This window comes from Lycorma delicatula, chromosome 3 (genome assembly GCF_047948215.1).
Source record: "Lycorma delicatula isolate Av1 chromosome 3, ASM4794821v1, whole genome shotgun sequence".
NCBI lineage: Eukaryota > Metazoa > Arthropoda > Insecta > Hemiptera > Fulgoridae > Lycorma > Lycorma delicatula.
The window spans coordinates 133284957-133306568 of record NC_134457.1 but is presented as its reverse complement, the minus strand read 5'-3'; the positions used below and the strand labels follow the sequence as shown (position 1 = coordinate 133306568).

The 21612-nt window shown below is 32.3% G+C and overlaps 1 protein-coding gene across 4 annotated transcripts in view; it reads right to left on the bottom strand.

Annotated features, from left to right (window-relative positions):
• Herc4 (HECT and RLD domain containing E3 ubiquitin ligase 4) overlaps window positions 1–21612 on the bottom strand; it is a 106036-nt gene that overhangs the window by 39757 nt on the left and 44667 nt on the right. For all 4 annotated transcript variants that reach the window (XM_075360588.1, XM_075360589.1, XM_075360587.1 and 1 more), the window contains exons 10-13: window positions 10699–10826; window positions 10392–10560; window positions 4503–4692; window positions 1735–1841 (exon numbers count right to left, since the gene is read on the bottom strand). In XM_075360588.1, coding sequence (XP_075216703.1) covers window positions 1735–1841; window positions 4503–4692; window positions 10392–10560; window positions 10699–10826 — 594 coding nt within the window. The remainder of the gene's footprint in view (window positions 1–1734; window positions 1842–4502; window positions 4693–10391; window positions 10561–10698; window positions 10827–21612) is intronic.

Sequence of the window (21612 nt, the reverse complement as noted above, 5' to 3'; positions counted from 1 at the left end):
CCTCATTCTGCTACTCAAACTCTAGAGTTAATCAGATTTTTTGGACGGGAGCACAAATGGACTCTCCACCATACAGCCCACACCTACTACCAAGCGATTACCACCTGTCCTGCTACCTGAAGGAGTTTCTCAGCAGTCAGTGGTTTGACACTGATGAAATGAAAACAATGATTGAAGACTGATTGTCTTCATAGGTGGTTGATTTCAGTGACGTAAAGTGTAAAAAGTGAAATAAAAATAGTTTAGACAATATCTTTACTAGTTTTGTTTGAATTAAAAAATGAACCTTACTTAAAAAATAGTCCTTGTATATTAACAAGCAGTTAGTATTATAAAAGTAAAATTAATTTAAAACATCCATGGTAAATAGAAATTAAATTTGTTTTTCAGTATGCATGCCTATGTATAACTACAATTAAAACTACAGGTCCCGGGTTCAAATCCCGATCAGGCATGGCATTTTCATACATGCTACAAATCACTCATCTCATTCTCTGAAGAATGCCTAACGGTGGATCTGGAGGTTAAAAAAAAAAACCTATAATATCATAAAAAGTTAAAGGTTATGAAATAATTTTTATTATTAGGGACAGTTACATTTGTTTTTCAATAGCATAATAGCATAACTGACACCAACAGAAAATATATTAGAAAACAAATATGAAAATAAAAATTAAGACACACAGAACCAAAAATGTCGGAGAATCAACTTATTACACAGTAATTCTGAAAAGATCCTGAACTAAATTTCTGTAGTTGATACAATTAGCACTATCTCTCAGACAACCAAGCAACTGTGTAGTACAATGTCTGATGAGTGTATATAAAATTTTATCACATTTCATCACTCCAGTCTCAAGGTATATTTGGTCGCATATGTTGTGTTCATGTGACCTCGTGACATGGAATTGAGAAGTGCAATCAAATTTTGTGTTCGATACAGCAAGCATTTGGTGATGAAGCCACATCTCGTACTACAACATGACAACGAACGAAGCGGGAAGCCATCAACAGCTGTTCACGACGAAAACATTGTGAAAGTACGCATGCTCCTGCTCGAACATCTCGATTCCCCCCCCGAGGGGAGAAGATCCCACCTCGTAGCGTGTCCGGTAGCTACACCACCCCCTCCATTCCTAGCCAGCAGTGGCTTTAACGGAGGACATCCTGCTCGAACAACCCCATCTTACCCTTTGGGCCATAGCAGAATAGCTAAACATTGGTAAAGAGGCGGTATGTACAATTCTAACAAAAAAATGAACAGCCGAAAGGTGTGCTCTCATTTTATTCCACACTTTTTGACTGAAGAATAAAAACAGATGCGTCATTCTTGCACTCAAGAGTTTGATGAAACTGCTGATAGCACCCTGAATTTTTTGCAAACAATTGTAACTGGGGATGAAAGCTGGTGAAGTGGATCAAGTTATCTGCAATTTAGGTAGGGGCAAGGCCCCAGATTTTGATGAAATAAACGCAGAGCTCCTTGTTCACTCGGTTGGGGTTTGACGGGCTCTACCGATGCTGCAATGAGTATGTAACTAGAGAAGGGTTCTACGTAGAGGGCTGATGTGAGTAAATTAGTTTATCTTTAAATTTGTATTTTTATTTAATTTAGTTCAGTAACTTTTCAGACATACTGTGTATACTGTAAATTATACAAGTATAAATAAGTAATGTACAATCTTTTATTTTAATTTTATATATTAATATAATTATTTTGAGCATTATACTTACAATACTGTCACTATTAATTGGTGGCTTTAAACAATTCAAGAGCACATTTTGGTATATCCTAATCAGTCGTTCAAAATAATCTGCAGACATTTTATAATACCAAAGTCCTAGAATAATAAACAAAATTTAAAAAACACAATACACAGATATAAGACACATACAATCTTCTCATAACCAGAATAATATATGTAAAACATGTTCATAACAGAGGAAAATTCCAAATATGAGAAGAAATTACCTATGAAACCAATCCTTGAATGAATCAAATGGTACCCATAAATTTTTTTGATTCGTTTAATCAGTATAATAGCAAAATATAAAGTTATAGTTTTAAATGTTAATGTTAATAGCAATATACTAAGAATAGGAAAGTTTTGCAATACAAAGTTATTTTTTTATAATTTTTCAAAATAGTTTTCACACATATACTCTTCTCCATCTTTCAAAACCCTTCCATGATTAATCCGATCTGGGCAGTCATCTCGTTCCTAGCCCTTAATCATAATCGCTTGAAGAATGCCTTTCAGTCTATCCTTCATCTGACGGAACAGCGCAAAATCACATGGAGCGAGGTCAGGACTGTAGTAAGGGTCTCTAACAATTTTATTCTAGTTGGCCAAATACTTGGAGAATCTTTGGAGTAGCATGGTAGAGCATTATGATGGTGAAGAAACCATGTGTCCATCCTTGAGTTTGGGTGCACCTTCTTGAGAGTTTAGACAACTTTAGGCAGGCATTCCTTGGTATATCACTTCCTTGAAACTGACTTCTGAGTTTCCAACACTAATAAGTTTCTAAAACTAATTCAGATGAAAAAATATGGCCACCATTCCCTTCTTCACTGATCTGGATTTTTGAAGAGCCATGGGAGGTCTCATCTTCAAACAGCCATTCTTTGCTCTGAGCCTTGGTCGGGATATCATAATAGTACAGATAAGTTTCATCACCTGTCACAATACTATTCACATATGAAGACAACATTTTCAAACTTTTTCAGCGTTTCACAGCACCATTAAACACGACGTGCCACCGGATCGTTGGTAAGTTATGCAGCACCCAAAGAGTACAAAGCTTTATAACTTAAAGGTGATCTCACAGAATAGCATGAACTGCTGGTGCATTAATGCCACTTCTATTTGGTGGTTGCTCACCACTAAATATTCTATCTCAAGCAGTTTTTGTACTGCAGCAATGTTTACCTCAGTCATAAAGACAGTGGACCTGACCTTGGAGTAACCTCAGGGTTAAAATCTCCTCTTTCAAACTCTCAGTATCACCTAAATATTGTTGTGCATTGAGGACAATTCTCTCCAAGAACAGGAGTTATTACCTCTAAACACTGATAACACTGAGACAGTGACTAGAGTGGTTACAATGCAAATTGGGACCTTTCTAATAACAAGCTAATTTGTAACCGCTTGGGATGAATCATTCCATCTTGTTACAAAACTTTCCTAATGCCCTTTGTATTAAGAATAATGCTTTTAATTACTCAAGTTGTTTTATAATTTTCCTATAATTATACAAGATAATGTAAAGTGAGTAGATTTTATACTTTCACTGAATTGCAACAATTAACCATTTTAAATATACCAATAAAAAATGTACAAGCATGGTGAAACTCAAAATTATATTTGTTTAGAATTATAAACTTTTAATTTTAAATAACAAACCAAACAAAATTTAATGAATCTAACATAAAAAAATTGTATCATTATGTTTTTCTCTGTCATCCTCAGTCATCTACAATAGCTGGCATTGCTGTTGTCACCTTGATATTGATGACAGATTAATTGTTTTCATATTTCTTAATGTTCAAATATGTTAAGATGTCTTTTTTGTTCTGAATGTTTGTATGTTTTACAGATATAAAAAATGGAGAAATCTTAACATATATGAATATTATGCAATGCACAAAAACTAAATGGACACAATTCAAATCCATTTATCACCCTAGGAAAGTAATCACACATGTCATTTACAGAGAAACACAAGAAATAGAAATGGCACACTGCATCAAATTAAAAAAACCTTTAATAAAATTTTGAGAAAAAGCTGTAAAAGACATAAATAACAAAAAAAAATTGTCTATATATCTAAGCATCTATCTATTATTAAGCATAAAAGCAGTATAGAGCAAATAGTCAGGTAACTTCATATGTGTAATGCATGCATTACATTGAAAGTAAAGAATGTAAGAATCGTAAAGGAGTTTCTACTTACAAGAATTATGAAATCTAAATGGACATGAAATCCATCCCTTAGAAAATAAATAAATTACATTTATTAATTGTAAATATAGTTTAGGAAGAAGTGTAAAGGACTATCTGAAAGAAATGATTAGGAATAAAAAATTAATTAAAATTTTGAGAAAGATCTAACTGATTTCAAAAGTTTAAAACGTTTTTCAATTTTGGTCACATCACACAAAACAAGGGCAATTGTACATAGCTAGTTTAAAAACATAATGCCACATAAATTTCACAATCAAGTAGTACATGACATAGTACCCAGCAGTTACAACTCACTGTTTCGTAAATGTTTTCCATTTAAGTGATTATCCATTAAGCGACGTTTGGTAGGAAAGTTTCGCAAGTGTGCGATAAAAACAAGATACCCTGAGTACTATTTTTTTTTTAAATTTGTTTAAAAAAAAAATTACCTAATAGTACAAAAGTTACAAAATTTTGTTTACATAAGTGTAGATGAAAGTATTAGTATGAGAAATCCCTACTTTTTATCATTATTAGAAAAATTTGAATTCATACCAACAATTCTTGCAGCTTCTGGTTTTAGATTAAGCAGCGCTGAACCAAATGGACCTTGAAGATGAGATGCATTCTTAACATTGTAAAACTGATGATAAAGTGGTAGCACAAGATAAACACGCAAGCTTTCAACATCTGGTGGTGATGGAGTCAAATTTTGTATAATTTTGCCCATTAAATAGTCACTGATCTAGGGAAAAAATGTAATAAAACGATTTAAAACAAAGAAAAAGTTTATAAAAAAAATTAGGTTAACTACAGTGATTTCTATTGTCATAAAATAGGTTTAAGTTTGATTCATTTGAAAATTGAAGTAAAAAGTAATTTATCTTTGGTTAATATATAACAACAACAATCATAATGAAAAACACATTCCTGTAATAAATGCACCAGTAATTACAGATATTACAACTTAACAAATACTTAAAACACATTTCAAACACAATTTACTTAAAAATAAATTAAGCAGTTATCTTCTCTATTAATAAATAACAAAACAAAAACTAAAAAGAGCATTTATGAAATGAAGCTATTTCTCAATCTAGTGATATTATAACAGTTTTCAAAAAAAGGCACCACGCTGGCTAAGATGAAGCCTTAGCTAAGATGCTGAGCCTCAGCATCCTCTTCCAATTTCTTTATTACCCTGAAATGAAGCCTTCCTTTAATCATTTTCCATTACCCAAATTATTTTATATTTCATCACTATGCGGTGAATCATTAATGTGGTTTCATTATCATACATGTCAACAGCTTTATTTAATTTTTATTTTCTACTGCAACCTAAATTGTGGCTTTTTTTTAATAAACATGCCCACAGAGTAATAAATTATAAATAAACAAAAGTATACGGATTTATAATCAAAATTTGTCATAATTTGTGTTTTATTTTAATTATTTCAGCTTTCACAGTGTCTTAACATTCAACCAGCTAAATTAATATAAATTTTTTTCTTTTTTTTTAATTTATATATTAATTAAAGTTTCACTGCAACTTTTGTCTGATGATTTTCAGAGCCTTTTGCCTAGCAAGTAATCTTAAAATAATCATGTGTCTTTCATTGTTAAGATTTTTATACACAAATTTCATAAAGGAGAGTTACTGCTTAACCTTTATCTAATACAATAAATAACATGATTTCAATGCCTTCAGTATAAGTATACTGAAGGTACAATACAAGTGTATTGTGTCACTGCTGATATGTTTCATTCACTGTTTCCTGTTCCAATGGGAATGGATAATTTCCCTACCCACATTCACATTATTTTATAATATATACCTTAAGCTAAAAAATATAATTTAATAATCTTAATTATTTAATGTGTTTATTTGTTTATTAATGTTTATTATTGTGGTCACTTTCAAAATATTAAAGTAAGTATTGCTTTTGGTATAGCAAAAACGAGTCAATCTCACCAATTAAACATGTAAATAATTCCTAGATTTCTCAAATATTGCAATTTATTAATTCATACATATAACTGAATTTAATTGCGAGTTTGGTCAACTATCTGTCTTTTTTATAAGCTCTTTTTAATACACATTAATTTATGAGAAAACAACTTCAATTCATATAAATATATGATGTAATAAAACAGTAGAGTCAACTGTTCACAAGAATTAGTTTGTTAATAAACACAATTTAGTTTAATGCAAGGATGGTATTAAATTAATTAAATCATTAGTTGCAATCAATTATTTTTAAGTTTGCTTTCAAAATGTATTTTTAATACCTTTATGCAGTAAATTAGTTTACTACATTAAAATTAGTCTACATTTAATAACAGAGTTAAAAATTTCATATTAATATTATTACATGACAACAGTTTTTTTTGAGCTGACCTTTTGAGCATCTTTAAAGACAATGTGTCTAAAGAGGAAACGGTGGACATTCTTTCGCTCAGGAAAAGTTTAAATGAAGTCTTACAAATACAGGTGAAAGGGGTCTGCCAGATGGAACAGTTTAAGGTCACTCTCAAGGATAAAGTTAGTGATTTTAATATGGATCTTCATACGAGATTCAAAGCAAATGGTAGTCCACATGCTTAGATGCAGACGCCACCATCGAGGACATCAGAGAGGCAGTACCCAGGTTATAGGGACTAGTGAGGAGTACAAGGTGACCATGTTAAAGCCGGCAAACAGGCTGGCGCAAAACGTCACATTAGTGATGATTCTTGGGTCGGCTAAGAAGTTGGTAAAAAAGTCAGTTCGGGTAGGGTAGGTCCAGTGCCACGCCTACATCCGAACGTTCGAGGCCCACTGTTATAGGTGTTGGGAGATGGAACATAACCCCCAGAACTGCGAGGGACCTGGCATGACAAGACGATGTTTCACTACTTACAATATTTAGTAAGTAGTGAAACCTCTGTGGCTTTTGTCTGGATGGACTTGGGGAGAGTGGTGGCATTCTCGTACTACCACTCTCCCAACACAACGGTCCAGGAGTTTCAGGACTTTCTAGACTTACTACAGGAAGAGGCTGCACACCACCTAATGAACACAATCATTCTTGCGGGCGACAATTCAAAGTCAACAGCATTTGCTGGTAAAAGGGGAGACATGAGAGGTCTCCACTTGGCCGAGGTGATACTCATTGAGGCTTCCTTGTGTCAATAACCAGGATTCTACTTTTGAAAGGGGTGGGATCGGTACTTGTATTGATCTATCTTCATCACAGACTCCTCGACAGACCAGTGTTGTGGGATGGGAGGTTCTTGACTGTGAGAGCCTCTTAGATCACAGATTCATTTTGTTCGAGATGATGACTGGAGTGGGAGTTTCCCCGCCAGCATGCACCAACGTATCTCCAACGCTTCTCTCAAAGAATTGGGAGCACCATGTATGGTATTCAGACTCCCACGCACTAATAGACATCATCTTAGAAGAATGCAATCAAGCAGGTGTCTTCAAGAAAATTGAAGGGATGACTCGTCACACATATTGGTGAGGACCAAGATGCAGGTACTTCGAGATAACGCCTGGGCTGCGAGGAGAGCCAGACAGCAAGCTAACAGGAATGGTGATAAGGATAGATAAATCCTGGCAGTAGTTATGTGAAGATATAGTCAGAGATCCTTGGAAACAAGGATATCAAATTGTGACTAGAAGGTTGGGTCGGAAACTTCCAACCCTGACTACTAACCAGGTTGATGAAGCAGTGAATCAGCTATTCCCACATGTGGAGAAGACAACTAGGTGAGAATTGGTGGCTAAGATACCACCCTCTTTTACCCACAAAGAGTTGTTTGCAGCTACCGGGAGGCTTAAAATTAGGAAGAACCTGGGTCCAATCAATATTCCAGTTGTAATAGCCAAAATTGTAGTACAACAAACACCAACTGAGATTTTAGATGTCTTCAACCGGATGCTGAAGAATGAGTATATACCAAGCAACTGGAAAGAGGCCCGTCTGGTCATGCCGAGCAAGGCAGACAATTTGGATGCAACGACTCTGTGACCAATTTGTTTGGTCAATACCTTTGCTAAGATCTTTGAGCGGCTGTTCACATCCAGGTTGCTGGAGGAGGTTGAAAAGGCGGGAGGATTTAGCGACCGGTAATATGGATTCCGACCTGGGCAATCCACAGTGGATGCTGTGAAGCCTTGAGGGAAAGAGTGGATATCGCAGCCCAGGGGACATGGAGGACCAGACAGATTCCATTTCTGGTCCTCTTAGATATCTCGAATGCTTTCAATTCCCTGAAATGTGAATTCATACTTAAATCATTGGATGACTGGGACATAAGTCCATATTTGAGATGCATGATGCAGATGTACTTAAGAGAAAGATGGTTAATACACCAACAAGGTGCGGATAGCCAATGTTTCAGGATGACCTGTGGAGTTCCTCAGAGATCTATATTAGGTTCCCTATTATGGAACATCGTGTTTGATGGACTTCTGAGAATGGGCCTCCCAGATGGTGTCAATATGTTTGCCTTCACCGACGACCTGGCATTGGTTGTGTCAGCGAAATTAGAGGCGGAGGTGGTTAGTAAAGCTGAAGAAGTTATCAGCTGGATTGAGATCTGGTTGGGCAAGGTCGAGTTGACTTTCATTGCAGAAAACTCAGGCTATTCTAATGACCGGAAGAAGAAGGATACACAGCCAATGAGCACTAAGATAGATCTGACAAGGGAAGGTAGACTTACGAGTCAATCAGGAACATCAAGCCGTGATTCGGGAGGAAGACTGGGGAGCTAAGTTTTGGCTCTTGCAGTTCCTTACAGGCCATACCTGCATCAAAAACATGTAGAAGACGACAGGTGTCCCTATCACCTACTGGTGGATTCGCCAGTACATGTTATGTTCCACTGTTCCAGATGGGAAGTCCAAAGACAACACTAGTACAGAGTTACTGGGCCCTTACAAACCAGCATTTTTATAAAAATAATGCTTAAGCTGGATGAGGCATTCAATACCATTAAAAATTTTGTCCACAAAATATTGTGATGTAAAGACCGAGAAGCGTGCATCATATGATCTGATTTTTAGCACAGCACTGGTCGCCAAGAGCGAAGATTCTGACTATCAAGAAGATGCCTTGATGACCTCATGAAGATCTGGGTATAGAGGAATAGCAATGCAGAACCGATTGACCCAAGGAGAGGTCAGCCTGGCAGTGGAGCCGTCATCTGTCCAAACATACACAGGTGGATGGCAGTAATGACGCTCCTGGGACACCAAATCCCCGATGTGTGACACCCCCTCCGTGGAATCGTCACCTTTTGGTGGTATTGAAGCAGGCCACGACTGGAAGATCACATTGTACAATGCATCCCCACTAAGGGTTCACACCTGTCTGGGAGCTGCGCGTACCTTTCGATGAATCTAGGAACTGGATTCACCAAAAGGTACGTGTAGTTTTTGGTTTAGTGGGTTCAACTCTCACATACTTGGGGGGGGCGTCATGCTTCGGCCCTTCTGGGCTTGCTTGGCTCTGAGCAGCGATACCAACATCTTTGCTCCTTCCCTTCAGTATGACGGTCGAAGACTGAGATAGTTCCATCACCGCACACAATAAAAAAAAAGTGTCATAAGCTATATAAACATTCATAACCCCACAAATTTGTACTCCATTTTTATTTCTTCATGGTAATAAGGTTAATGTAGCTTACAAATAGAATTAAAAATTATGAGAAAAGTGTTCATCACATACGTAACAAACTTTAGAATCTGATTCTATCAGGACTAGAAGCATACCATTAGTAGAATTGAATAGATTTAGGACACACATAACCATGCATGGACCACCACACTCCATTTTTTACTTATGTAAACGATTTAAATAATGTGATACTCAAATTTTTGATTTTTCAAAAAGAGTATATTCAATAGTATACAATGTTTACACTGTTCATACATAAAGTAGAATGCTCAAGAAAAGTCGTCTTTTGGAATTATCACTAGTTTAGTCATTGCAAACTACTTGATTTATGAAATATCCTTACATTTTATTTTAAGAAATAAAATAAAAAAGTGACGATTTAAATCTGTGGAATAGAGTGGATGGGCAAATAAAATATTTTTTCTATTATCAAAAAAAAAGACAGAGGAACTATCTATACTGAATGAAAGTAAAATAATTAATTTTGACTTGAGATTTTTAAAATGCTTCAGTCTGGGAATTAATTGTAACATTTTTTATGTTTAATGAAATTTCTAACAATACTTAAGCAACGGTTATTTTTTAAACAGATAACTAGTGGCACTTATATATTAAATAAATATCAATGCATTTACATTCAAATATTATAAAAAGTATGACTAAATAACTAAGAGAATAATCAAGATATATAAACTATATTCTACGCATTAAACTTTGGAAGTAATATGAAATATGGAATCAGAAAATATTTAAAATACACTTATAAAATACAACTTACAATATTATTAACAGATGAATGTTCTATTCTTGCTATAGCATTGAAACATTCTTCTGCTTGAGCAATATCAACACCATGGTGTCTTGAAGTACAACAGAAATGTTTATTATCTTTTAATAAAAAAGAAGCATTTATACAAGCCAAACTACCCATCACAGTTTCAAGATATCTGTAACAAAGCAAAATGACATTAGTTTTTAAATTATTTAATTTTTAAGTAACAGCCACAATAAAATTTATTTAAATAAATGTTAAATTTTAAAAAACATAAATATATTTATACATAAATATAAAAATTATGACTTACGTTACTAGATCATCCGGAATATTACTTTCTGGGTTTAGATTCTGGCATTCAAGCATTCGATTTAAAGTGATTGTCATAATCTGTGTCTCCTCAGTAAATTCTCTACAGTCATCAGGTGCAATATTGTCCTTCCAGTACAGAAAATTAAAAAATAAAACGAAACAGTATAATTAAAAAAAAAAACTTTTAAGAGTAATACATTGAATCCAATAATACACCACCAGTAAACACTTCAATTTATCTTTAAAATATCACTATTTATTACTTTCTACATGAGGACAGATCACTTAGGATAAAACAAATAACAGTACTTGTTACTTGGTTTGTGAGTTATCCTGTAACTAAATATACTACTAAATAAGAATTAAGGATTTTAATTAATTGCTAATTTGATAAAAAAAATATCTTCCAGATAATATAAAAGATTATATTGTCATATACTATACTTATAAATTATGAGCAATCATTAGTAAAAAAATTCAAGGTAATGGATTATTATTTTACTGAATAATTTTATTGTGAAAGAATTATTAGAAGTAAAAATAAGATTACTTAATATACAGGTTCTTACTTTCATTTTAAAAAATTACTCTGAGTGAAATAAAAAAGTAACTAAATAACAAGTTTGCATAACAAAAATTATAATCTTCATTACAATTGATAATTTAACTGCATTTCTCACTGTCTGTATGGAGGCAGGTTGTCCTACTTGAGTTCACACTAAGTTTTTAACATATCAGACAGACTGAAGACATTTCTTTATTGGCTGTTACTTGCCACGAGTAAATTTTTTTTTAACAAAAGTTAATATATTAAACATTATATAAAGAAAAACCTCTAAAATGTTTCAACATACAACAGAAGACTGGTCAAAAACTTAATTAGTTAAAATGAAAATTGGATTCTCATAAAGAAACATAATTTCTTATGCCATATAATATAAATTCTAAAAGATTACCTGACTTAATTTAAGCAACTGATTTAGATTTTTAATTACTCTTATAGACAAAACTAAATGTACAATAAAAATCAATTATTAAAGTGGTATGAATATTTTTTCATGATTTTGTTATTTGTAGATATTTTTTGTGACAAAAATTAGTCTAACTCCCAGAATTATTGCTTATCTATTTTATGCAAACCTTATGTTATTATTAAAATTTTCAGAAGACATTTGTTGAAATTTATGATAAACAGTTAGACCCTCTTGAAAGACTTAAATCTTTAACTGATTCTCTAATAATTTAAAATATGAGACTTTCTAAGAGAATTTTAAAAGGAATTTTATACATATTGAACTGAAGATCAAAAAATTGTTAAAACATTTAAGTGGGACTCCATTTGTCTGCTTTTTTTATTGCAGAAAAATTTAATACTGGGATTCAATTAATTGAAAACAGTCTCTCAAGATTGGTTAGAATTAGACTAATCATACCAGGACAGGGTTGACTGCCAAACTGTATTTTGATTTAGAGCATGTAAGGTAGTGTAATCTCAAACCAAAAAAGAGTAATGGTGCATTCTTTCTAACCTACTAGTTTATGTGCTGACACCAGCACATCAATGTTATATAATTTCTATATATTGTATAATAAAAAAAACTAACTTATATATCTGTATAGTAAAAAATCGAATGTGATAAAGTAATAGAATTTTGGAAGTAAAAGAGGTAAAATGAACAATTTATAAATCAATACCTCTGTTAAAAGATATAATTAATTACTAAAAAATATCTTCAATAAAAACAAAACCAAAACATCAAGAAAGTAAATTAGAAACCTAAAAGGAATATAAAAAAAAATAATGAAAATAACATATAAATAATGAAAATAATGTATAATTAATATACATAAGTAAACATAAATCAAAGAATACATATAATCCACCCTCTAAAGGTTGTCCTGAAAACTTTCAATGGAAGATATTTCAGTGAAAACACTTGTCATAAAATAACTGTGTAATGTAAATACTTTAAACTATGCTCTTACTGTGATTAAAGACTTTACTAATCTCAGAAAACACTAATTTTATAAAACAAAGAACCTCCAGCTGTTAAAAATGACAAGATTATTATCCTAAAAGCCATGAAATCAATAAAAAAATAAGTTTCCTATAAATTCATAAAGTGAAATCATTCTTAAAGAAATTGTTAACAAGCAAGTAAGAAAAATATATAGAAAGTCTAACTGAATGAACAAAATATCTAGAAACAGTAAAACTCTGCAATTAAGTATTTCACAAGAACAAAGAAAAATAGATTATTATTATTATAATTAAAAATACTATAGAGAATGGCAAAAGAGTTTAATGGTAAAAATAAGTACATTTAGTAACTTGGCTTCATAACAGAATCTAATTTTACCATTAAATTGCACTTCCCTCACCTTCTCTATGAGAGTATATGAAAATAAAATGGCCCAAACCGCTTGTATTTTGACTATGTTGAAATCCTTATATTTATATTTTATCAACATTATTTTCACTATTCAGAAGTTTCTGTGACATCTGTTAATCGTGTGAATAATCTAAATATCTGTTATCTTATAACTTATTCATATTTTAATCATTTTATTTTATTTTAATTACATATTTTTTTTATTTGCTCTAGTTTTATGTCAGGAAACTGTTCGCTAATTTTATATAAGATTTCTTTGATCAGTTAAGGTTGGCTGGTGGTACACTAGATGCCTATGGTTAAATAATGAGGCCAATTAATACCTCATTAATTACTATCACTAAAAGACACAAACCTTGTAAGTAAAGACCAATGAATTAATTTTGGATCTCACTCTGAATAATCAATGTCTCAATGCTAAATCTTCATCTGCTTGTAAACACTGCTATTAATGTGTTCAGCAACATCTACCAGGTGGTTCTTCTAAATTTATCTTATACAGTGATTTGGAAATTCGCTGTGCAGTATGCTTTAGAATTACATGATGTATTCTCTCCTTTCAGTGTTAGGTTGGTTGCCCTGTGGATTCATTGGGCATTGCTCAGTAATAAACCAAAAGTCAGTTGTTGGGTTGTGACTGAATGTGCTTCGTTCATCGGAATCGACTGAGCATCTGAACTGAGTCCCTTACCATCTTCATTTGCTGCATGTTGTTTCTTAAATGATGCAAAGATTATCGAATGATTTTGAAATTTTGTATACATTTTCTGAAAATATTCAATGGGCTTGTCCTTATCATTTGGATGCTTAATAGAAAGATGTTTTGGAAATCGACTTGGCTTCATTGCCTCATTTGATAATGTTTTATGATATAATAAACACATTGGATGTTGTTTATTTACAACACATTTTATGAAACCCATCTTCAGATACTCTGGCAAATAGCAACAAATGTATTTCGTATTTTTGAGACATTGGCTCACAATATTTTGTTTGAAGCTGCAGGCACGTGCTCACTCTCACAAATCTAACTGCATAGTGACCAGATGCCCGAGCTATTCTGGGATAAGGCTCTTTTGTTTGCAGTTGCACTATAGCATCATTAAGTTTCACTTACGTAATGTGAACTAAACTTATGCACAAGCGATACAAATAATATATTTTCTGAAATTTTAATTGTCACGGGGAATTTTATGAAAACCTAATGAAAATGTTTTTAAATAATGCTATGAAAATTTTTTAAAAAGTAAATTAAATTTAAAAAAGGAAAGTACTACAGTATCGGATCAAACTCCTGCTGACCACCATGAAAGCTGGAACGCCCATAGTGGGCAGAAGAGACAGGTTGACTACTACTGTGGTAGATGATTCATGTTTAACGTGTAATATTGTTCACAAATTTCTTCTTTGTATGATATTGTTGTCTTGCAAGAAATCTTTTCTATCTTCAAAAATGTTAAGATGGGATCTTCTAAATTATTTTTGAACAAAAGGCTAAATTGTGTAGTAGTTACCACAATTGTTTGTGCAGATCGAAGTGATCTTGCCACTGACCATCTAGTCAAAGACTATGTCTTGTAACAACACTAAGTTATTGCCAAGCTTCACAGCTCCCTCTGTTAAAATATTGTAAAAAATGACTGCACCCACAAGTATATCAATTCCCAAAATGGTAGAATGTTCATCAGCCAAATTAATGCAATCTGGTGCAAAAGATGTACTTATAGAGGAAACCATAATTAGTCGAAGTTCCTACATTTTCAATACCTGATACCAATGTTATAATCTTTTACTACACGAGACCAAGAGTGAATGCAAGTGATTGGGTAATAAAATTAGATTAATTTAAACGGTCTAATAAAGTACAACAAAGAAAAGCTGAGCCTTGAGGAGTCCTTAATCATGATAATGGCAGTTGTAACAACTACTACTTCAGTGTTATTTGAATAGATGACAACAGTATGTCTATTTTTTAAGTCTGAAAAGTTTGTTTTTTTTTAGGATGTGGGATCAATGTGCAGTACAGAATTATGTTTGTTGCAGTGTTTACAAAAATATGGACTTTGCATTGTAATTTTGTGCCCTGGTTTCAAGTAATTTATGCATAGATCATGTTCTCAGACCTTATCATAGGAAATTGACATGAGTAACAGTTTGCCAATTAAGAACATATAAAGGTAATATGATCACTACAGACAGCGCAAATATGCCTTTAATTATTAGTTGTACGGCAAAACAATTTATTTAATGAATCATGGTAGTATATGTTATTTGAGGGAAAAATTACCAATTAGTACGTATTATGTTACATTGTTGGCTATCCTCATTAATTTCTTGAATTGCACATTGTTTATATAAAAATTGCATCAATGCACTGAATGAGAAGTGTCTAGTTTGAAAATTAGATGACAAAACAAAAGTCACCAATTCCAGATTTAGACTTCCTTTGTTAGTATCTAATTAATCTAGTTAATATCTAATCGTTTTATATTTAATATTCCCTGTACATGTGATTTAATTAGTAACACATTGAAGCCAAAGCCTAAAAACTTTTGGGCTGACTGAAATACACTAACAGACGAAGGCCGAAAACTTTCAGGCCATTGAATTTAATTCTATATAAAAGCTACCACGGCTTATTTTCATGCTTAGGGTTTTTTAAACCATTCAATGAATAGTTTAGTTATCACTAGTCACTGTTATCACTACTCTAATACGAATTTTTGAAATTATAGAAGAAATACAAACTATTTGCACATTGAGGTTGTAAGTGTTGTTTACGGTCGATTTTCATTCATGAGGTATGTATTTCACAGTTTATTGCAGTAAGGTTTTTCTTTATATCAGTGTTATTTATTTAATGTCAGTGTTTATTCTGTTTTTTGGTAAGGTTACAAGATTGATAATTCTTTTTTTGTAATAACAAAGATGCTTGTAATTATGTATGTTTTGTAATATGCATGTTTTATTTAATATACAAGTTTTATTTATTTTCTTCTGTGATTTATTACTGACAACTGACTTTATGAATTTTTTGTTTAGTAGCTCCTACACTCCATGTGCGTACACTTTCTTGTTACTGTAGGTCAATTTTTCTGTTATTTCATAACAGTGTAAATTGACAGATGTTATATAATTTTGTTAGTTTTATATTGTAATAATGGATGAGATAAATGGTAAAAAATCTGTCAGCTTAGGTAAATGAAATTCTCATGTAATCTGATTCAGAATCAATTAATTCTGATTTAGAAAATTGTTTAGTTATGGCCAGGAAAACAATTCAAATATTGAAACGGCTTTTGAAAAAGTAGATGAACCTATTTTTGATTCTGTCTGATGGGGAATTAGATGATTCTGATTGTACTGAATCTACTTCAACTGGTAGGCCTATTAGTTCTTCTGATGATGATGGATGATAATGATTATCATCAAGCTAATGATATTGTAATTAATAAAGAAGATCTTGATAATCCCATGCCATTAGTTAGTAGTGTGAGTAATGGTAGGCCATCTAAAAGAAAGAGAGTTGTATCACAAACAAAGTGATACAGACTTAGGCTGGTCATTTATTGATAACACTGATAAACATAATTTTTGTATTCTAAAATGTGATATATGATTTTAATCTTTTTTTTTATGCTGACAACAAATATGAACACAGAATGTTTTTATCACCCACCATTTTTGAAAAATTCTTAAATTTTAATTAAAGGTTTTTTTTTCATTTTTCAACATATAGTTAGCATTTTAAGCTCCTATATTGTTAGCTCATTTTTTATTGTTTAACTTGTTAACATAATTTGTACGCTATAAATAAACAATACTAGACAAAGAATTAAATCATATCATAGTCGCATATTATGACATCATATCTAATACTGAGTTTCATGGAAAAGATTAATCATGCCTGTGCAGGTCAAAACATGTAGCTGAAAACACAGCTGTATTGTTTGTAGTAAGCACTGAATTTAGGAATGAATTAATTTTGTTCAGTCTTATTGCTGTCTTAAGTTTGTTACAATGCAGTGTCATAATGCCTCGAAATTGTGTAAATGATGTGGATGCCTTTTGTTATGTATGTGGTGAGTTTGCCGTAAAATCAGACAGAAAAAACATTACACCTTAAATTAAACAAGCATATCATTTGTACTTTCAGTGAAAAATTGGTAATCAGGAAAAGACGTAGGCTCCTCATATAGTATACACTAATTGTTCTGTATATTTAAGAGGATGGCTGAAAGGTACACAGAAGGCTTTGCCATTTGGTGTACCTATGGTTTGGCATGAACTAAAGGATCATGTAACGAATTGTTACTTTTTTCTAAAAAATCTAAATATACTGTAAAATATCCTTCACTGCAATGTGCAGTCAGACCTGTACCTCACTGTGAAATTATTTCAGTTCCTGAGCCACCTGTGAATATATGTTTTGAAAGCACCAGATGAAGAATCAGGCAGCACTGAAGAAGACAACAGTGATTTTGATTATGAATCATCTTCCAATAAGTAACATCTTATATCACAAGGTGAATTAAACAACTCAGTTAGGGATTTAAATTTATCAAAAAATCAAGCTGAACTGTTAGGATCAAGACTGCAAGGTTGGAATTTACTTTAAAAAAGTACAAAAATTTCAGGCTTTCGAAGCCGCAAAAAGAACTTTTCAGTACTTTATTGATGAAAATAATTTGGTTTATTACACAAATATTGATAAGCTTATGTTGCACTTAGGCCAAGTTCATAAATCTGAGGACTGACGCCTCATAGATTTGTCTGAATATAGTTTAAAAGTGGTTCTACTACACAACGGTAACAAATATCCTTCGATACCAATCGCTTATGGTATTAATTTGAAAGAAGCAAACGATATGATAAAAGACGTTCTTGAAAAAATAAATTATAAAAAACATAGCTGGAACATATGTAGTGAATTGAAAGTTATAGTTTTGTTAGGCATGTAGTTAGGTTATACTAAGTACATGTGTTTTCTTTGCGAATGGGACAGCCGAGCTAGGGATAAACATTATATTACCAAAGAGTGGAAGAAACGAGACAACTTAACTCCAAATGGGAAAAATATTATTCATGAGCCCTTAGTTGAACCCAAAAAAATATTTTTACCCCCTCTCCATATCAAGCTAGGGCTAATGAAAAACAATGAAGAAAGAGGTCCTGGATTTTTATAAATCAGGTAGAAATTTCTGAATGTAAGTGAAGGAAAAATTAAAGAAGGAATATTTGTTGGTCCTTTAATAAGAGAGTTGGTCAAAGATGATGAATTTAACTCAATGTTAAATAATGTAGAAAGTGCAGCTTGAGCTTCATTTAAAGACGTTTGCAAAAATTTTCTCGGCAAACAAAATTCCGACAATTATCACGATATTGTTAATCAACTTCTTACTTCATACAGAGCTATGGGATGTAATATATCTTTGAAAATGCATTTCTTCTACTCACATCCAGATTTTTCCTCGAACAACCTCGGAGACGTAAGTGATGAACATGGTGAACGTTCCCAAGAGATTTCGGTCATGGAAAGCCGCTATAAAGGGAAATGGAATACTAACATGCTAACCGATTACTGTTGGACATTAATTCAGGATGAACCTGAGGCTACTAATAAAAGAAATGCATGAGTGAAATCATTCTAACACAGGCATGGCCATGCAAAATTATAAATTTTACAGATTTTAACTATATTTTCCCTTAATTTTTTTTTTGAATTGTAATTTATTTAAAACTAAGGGTGACAGAAAAATTGTATTTACAGATCTGTAATGTATGTAAAAAAGCAATTCAAGAAATGATATCACACTTAGAGAAACATTAAAAAATGTTTTTGTCTATCAATGTAATCTGCCATCACTGCCAGTATTCAATGAGCATAGCAGAATTACTGCTGCTATTGATGAAACTTCCACCCACTATGTTAGGCATAGTGAAAACACTATGTGTTTTCACTTTTTTCCGGAATCATTCATAGTAGTAATAAAATCAGAAACAAACAGATATTCAAAATCTATTACTGACAGGCTAAAAAGAAAAAAATAGCATATGAGTAAAATGGGTTACAGTGAAACTACATGAACTTTATTTTTTTGTTATTATACTTCATATGTGCATTACTCAGAAATCAAAAATCAAAGATTACTGGGCTAAGAGAAAATTTATACACACTTCATAAGCCACTTCATCTATGTCAAGGGTCGCTTCTTTCTATTCTCTCCAACTTTCACCTCAACGACAACAATCTGTATATTCTTTACAATAAAGCTGGTCATGATCCCACATATTAACTAAGGCCATTCTTAGATCATTTGCTTTCACAGTTTCCTGCATCCTTTTCCCCTTATGAAAATTTGACAGCAGATAAAGGAATATGTGGTTTTCAAGGAAGGATTCAGTTCCAGATTTATAATAAAAATAAACCAAAGAAGTATGGGATAAGGCTGTACATTATGTGCGACTCTTCAACCGAATATGCTCTTCAGCTTGAAGTTTATACTAGCAAAAAATAATTAAATATAATTCAGTTATATCACCATTCCAGAGACTATTGTCTCAGTATCTTGACATGGGGCATATTATATTCATGGACAGATTTTACACTTCACCGGCTTTTTTTGATTTTTATGGCAGAGAAAAACAAAAGTTGTTGTCATCTGTATGCCAAATCACAAAGAGTTACCCAAACAAAATGTAATATCAAAAAAATGAAGAAATTTGAATCTGTTTTCATGAGACATGAACATCTTCTATGTCTAAAATGGAAAGACACAAGAGATGTTTTAACATTGTCATCAGCTCACAAAATGACTCGAACAGATGTTCAAGTTCATTCAAAGGAGGGTATGATTACAAAATCCAAACCTGATGTCATCATTGACTATAATAAAAATAAAACAGGTGTTGATTAAATGACCAAATCGCCTATTACCCTTTCAAGAGGGAACAAATGAAATGATGGAAGAAACTCTTCTTTTATTTTTTTATGATGGCTGTTTCAAATTCATTTCTCCTTTATTGTGAATCAAGACCTCCAAACCTGAGAAAAAATACATTTAGAAAAATTTGTTGAGTCACTTGGAGTAGAATTGGGCAATAAAAGTGGATCTCTTGCTCAAGAAACAGTTCCTGTATGTTGCTTTAAACAGATTCACTAGATGTCACTTTCCAGACAGGATTCCTCCCATAGAAAAAAAAGCTCGGCCAACACTGGTTTGTAAAGTGTGTTCAGAAAGGAGTAAAGCATCTACTGGGAAAGCAGGAAGAAAAGAAACTTGGTGTTCCATCTGTGGTACAGCACTGTGTCTTCTGGACTGTTTCAAACTATACTGTACCAAAGTACATATAGACTAATTTCACATTTGCTTTTTGTAGATATATTGTTATAATTAAGTGAATACTATAGGTTTTTTAGTTTTCAATCTTGTAAAATTAGTGAAAAAGCATGCAGTACAGTGCATTTATAATAGATACGATTTTCAATGGACTACATTTTCAATGGATCGTAACACAAATGGTGAGAGGTCTAATTTTTTTCATTTATACACTAAAATAAACTGCACGATTTGCTCTTTAAAATGGTATATAATTTACTTATATTCAATCCATATTTATTTTAAAACAAATTTTAAAAAACTACCTAAAATCCCCAAGTCACCAGGTCTGAGCATGGTTACAATGGCTAGGCTTCAATGTGTTGAGCTTTTATTTTGGAATTGCCTTATAAATCTGGTCTATGTCGAATCATAATTAGCAGGTGACACCTTAATCTTCTTTATAGTTTTAAATGCTTCATAGGTCAACAGGACAGTAAATAATAACATTTTTGTTAATTTAGTCAACTATGTATCACTGAATCAAAAATGCAGTGAAACACTATAAATTTATCATACCTTCCGAAATATTTAGGTAAAGGTAGAGTAAGGAGTTGTATTTGATCTTAGACATTTATTTGTTATTTGGCTCAAATTTCAAAATAATCATTTCAAATTTAGTATAGCCTCACTAACATCAATGTTTTCTGCGTCAACCTGAACTGACTGATTTCAAACTGAAGTACCTTGAATTCTGACCAACATTCTTCAATTTTTTGAAGCTTAGTTGTAATAGCCTTGCCCTTTTGGGTCAAAAAACTCTAGAAATGTCTTGATACAAGTAAACTCATGATTAGAACTTATTTAAACGAGTGTTGGGATTATAAAAATTATTACAAACAGAAACATGTTTAACTAAAGAAATGATGAATTACAATGAACTAATAACTAAAATTTGTAACAGCAAAATAGATTATTTATTACATTACTTTACTACAACAAACAGTCATAATTAAATCTTTAGTAACTAAAGGTTTTACCTGCAAAACAATAAAGAATAGGATTAATATTCAGAGAACAAAACTTTGAAGAATAGTCATGAACTAAAACTTTATGTGAATGCTGTTACATGTTAATTTAGAATTGCAGATGTATAATCTTTTGTAAGTCTTCTCCACCGAAATAAACCTAAGTGTCACA